The sequence below is a fragment of the Austrofundulus limnaeus genome, unplaced genomic scaffold (assembly GCF_001266775.1).
Source record: "Austrofundulus limnaeus strain Quisiro unplaced genomic scaffold, Austrofundulus_limnaeus-1.0 Scaffold0, whole genome shotgun sequence".
NCBI lineage: Eukaryota > Metazoa > Chordata > Actinopteri > Cyprinodontiformes > Rivulidae > Austrofundulus > Austrofundulus limnaeus.
The window spans coordinates 7652397-7656287 of NW_013952402.1; the positions used below are offsets into that span (position 1 = coordinate 7652397).

The window sequence follows — 3891 nt, forward strand, 5'->3', positions numbered from 1 at the left end:
CGCTGTGAGGTCGTTGGCGGAGGCTCCGTGCTGAAGCAGCAGGTTGATGATGTGGGTGTGGCCCTGCTGAGCTGCTTGGTGTAGAGGAGTGTACCCATTCTGAACAGACAAACACACAAACACACTCAGTCCCAGAAAAAAGAACGCAACTCAAAGAGATATTTATAGAAAACCGAGCACGTCTATGTGTCCACCTTGGTTCTGGCGTTGACTTTGGCATGGTTTTGCAGCAGAAAGTTCGCCATCTTTCCATTGCCGTAGTGACAAGCCACGTGCAGCGGTGTGTAACCCATCTGCAAAAAGCCCGAGAAGATGAGGCACAGACGTGAAAAGGCAAAAAAGATAAATAGAAAAGGGGGATTTTTTTCCCCCTCCTGCTCTCTAGTGGCCTCATTTTGTTACATAACAGCTTCTCACAGAACACGCAGATTATTGTTCATATACATTCTAGCGAGGATCTAAAAACTACTTTCCAGGTTAACAAACTGTTCTCAAGAAAAGCAGCAGTTTGCCTCTCAGAAGGAAAACAAAAACCATAGAAACTGATACATATTTCATGTCCTTGTTTATTTATGTGAGAGCATAGACACAATCAGCACATGACTAATAAATATTGGCTGTAAACAACTGCCCTGTCAGCACAATACACGCCAGATAACCTTCAGCTGCTGCAGATCAGTTTCTAGTTCGAGAATTTGACTAAACCCGTGAGTTGGCTGCAGAACAGCACATTAAAGGCATTAAAGCCATAAAAAATGAATGTACAAATTCATGTACATGTACAAATGTACAAATTTCCAGTTCACATACAGGAAACAAAAAGACAAATAGAAGGAACAGATGCATTTAAATACATTAAGCTGCAATACAAGACCCAGATTATTTACATTTAAATTATACTATTGTTTATTGTGCATAAAATCTGAGAAGTCTTCACCTTTGTTTGTGGGTTGACGTTGGCCCCCTGGTTGAGAAGGACTTCTGCAACATTGACCTTGTCTTCCTGAGCTGCTAGGTGCAGAGGCGTGAGTCCGCTCTGCACAAGAACATCAAAACATAACAAAAGAGGGGGACACTCAAACAAATAAGTTAGCAAACAACAGTCTAATATACCATTACTACCAAAAAAAGGTTTTAATTGTTTATTAAAACAATGTTTTCTTAGTGAAAATGAGAACGCTGATATTCTAGAAAAGAAGGAACATGTTCATTAGGTAAAAAGGAAAGTGCACCTTGTAAAAAAAATAAAAAAACAACAACAGTGACATGCATCACCTTATTGCACACATTGACGTCAGCGTTCTTGGCCAGCAGCAGGGACACGAGGTCCACGCTGCCTTCCTGCGCCGCCAGGTGAATGGGACTGATGCCCTGCCGTGTCACTGCGTTGGTGTCGGCGCCGTACTCCAGCAGAGTGGTCCCGATGTCCATTTGGTTCTTTTTGGCAGCAATGTGGAGAGGCGTGTAGCCATTCTGACAACAAGAAATGGAAAATCAGAGAAGTTGAATGGAGTTCTGTGGATGTAAGGGCTGGTGGTTAGTTGTCATTTTTAAGGCCCTGTCACGCTATAACATTTTAGACAACTTATTATGAAAGTTTGTCCAACAAGATGGAATTGAAAAAAAAAATCCTGGAAGCCTCTTTTGGACCTATACTGTAATGCTAACAATTATATTGAACACGTAACGAATAAAAGTAAGCATGAGTTGTCTAAAACGTTACAGCGTGACAGGGCCTTTAGGTTTGTGCTCAGTGTAACAAAAACAGATATATGGTTTTTGGGAGATTTTCCTCTATAATGTTTTGATCCCATTCTGATTTTAAATGGAATTCTTTTTAAACATTATAGACCCAAGTAGAAAAGACTGACTTTTTAAAAACATCAACAAATTGAAATGATAGATGCAAAGAACAAAACAGTTATCTCAGCTCAGTCCTTGTTAGCTGGTAGGATTTATTGTCATGAATTCATTTCAATCATGGCAATAAATTTACAACATWTAAGAAAAATTGGCGCAGAGGGTAGAGAAGCTGAGTCTGTGATCGGAAGGTCGCCGGTTCGACTCCCCGCAGACCAACCAGCCCCACTTTGGGCCCTTGAGCAAGGCCCTTAACCCCCCAGCTGCTCCCCGGGCGCTGTAATTGGCAGCCCACTGCTCCACATGTGTGCTCACATGTGCGTTGGGTAAAATGCAGAGACTTAATTTCCCCACCAGGGGATCAATATAGTGTATAAAAAAAGGGGGACTTCAGTTATTATTTGGCAAAATAAACCTCAGCTTTATYTTACAAGAATCCCTTATCCTCAAAGAGCTTTCAGCCCCTCAGACAGGTTTGTCTGAACACATACAGTAAACACAAGCAAAATCCATGAATAGACCTGAGAAAGAACAGCCAGACAAGTTTTATGGACTTTGGCTAGAATGCCAAAAGTCTGTAGACCAGCATTTGAGACAGCCGAAAATTTATTTCTTTGTTGCACAGGAGGGATTTTTTTTTTTGCAAATTTCCCTGCAGCCTTCACAAAGTGGAGGGGAGATTTCAGCTTGAATGAGAGAGTAAAACACAGAAGGAAGGCATCACATTCTGTATAATTAYATAAAGCCATTTTTGCTGTAAAAATACTTTGAAACTGCCATCTTTTTATGAATCAAATCCAATTGAAGCAATTTGAAAGGTTGAAGAATGACCATTTTTTAAAATTTATTTTTATTTTTTGATGTTCAAGTTTATTCTGTGATAATCTACAGCCTGTATTAATGTCCCTGGACGACACTTAACAGTACACGCACTGACTGACTCATTTCCGAAAGCAGACTAACTTTAGAACCAAAACAAAGTGATTTATAAGAGATGCAGGAARGAATGAGTAAGAGAGTGGGAGGGAGGCAGGGTAAAGAGCAGGAACTATTAGAGACAGATACAGACAAAGAAGGAGAACGTTAAGATAAGGGAAGACAAGGAGAAAAGATAAATGGATTTCTTAAGKATTAGTCTCTGCTTGTAKGAAGTCTCTTAATCTAACAAGAATWWAAAAAAATACTGATCGTTTTATGCRTTATAGTTTTGACAGACCACCAAACTAGAGGACAAATCACATCTGAAAGTACACAATGATAAGAAAATGTTCAGTTTTACATCAGAAAAAGCTGAATTTGCAGTGCTGACAGACTTTAGAGTAATTCTCCAACTGTGAAGGATCAACTTCTTCATATTTTGAGTTTTAAGCCTCCAAACGAACACAGTTGGGGAGAAAAACAAGAATACCCACAATGAAATGGGAGGAAATGAATGTCTGCACATACACACACACATAGTGTAAATGACCTGAGATGATATGAAAAAGCTTAGTGAAGTCATTTGAACATGGATGTTCCTGATGGTGTGTGGATACCTTGGCGGCAGCGTGCGGGGAAGCTCCCTGATCCAGCAGCAGCAGCGCCACTCTCTGATTATCGTAGTGAGCGGCTACATGCAGTGGAGTTAGCCCACTCTAAAAAGACACACGCGTACGCACGCACACAAATGCACAAACACATCCACGCAAACAGGGCATGCAGCACAGTCAGTTAGAGATCGCCCAACACACTAAAACATGCTGAGAGGTACGATGGAAGAATGTTAAGAGATGGAGGGAGATGGGGATAAAAGTGATGAGAGATTGACCCACACACAGTCCAGAGCAGCAACTTTAGGCAAAAACTGCTAAAAAATAATAAAAGAGGGTAAGATAACATTACACAGTACTTTCTATCATCTTTTTCATTTAAATACATTTTACAACAATCCAGCAAATCTGGTAAAAAAAAAAAAAGGAAACTCTTCACTAAACATCTAATTTGGTTTTAAAATTGAAAAAAAAAAAGAGTACAAAAACACAACATAACATA

At 40.0% G+C, this 3891-nt stretch overlaps 1 protein-coding gene across 1 annotated transcript in view; it reads right to left on the minus strand.

Moving 5' to 3' along the window:
- LOC106512931 (ankyrin-3) overlaps positions 1 to 3891 on the minus strand; it is a gene marked incomplete at its 3' end in the record, with an annotated part of 52831 nt that continues 48940 nt past the window's right edge. The window contains 5 exon segments of the mRNA XM_014001484.1: positions 1 to 99; positions 195 to 293; positions 938 to 1036; positions 1276 to 1473; positions 3396 to 3494. Of these exon segments, the coding sequence (XP_013856938.1) occupies positions 1 to 99; positions 195 to 293; positions 938 to 1036; positions 1276 to 1473; positions 3396 to 3494 (594 nt within the window).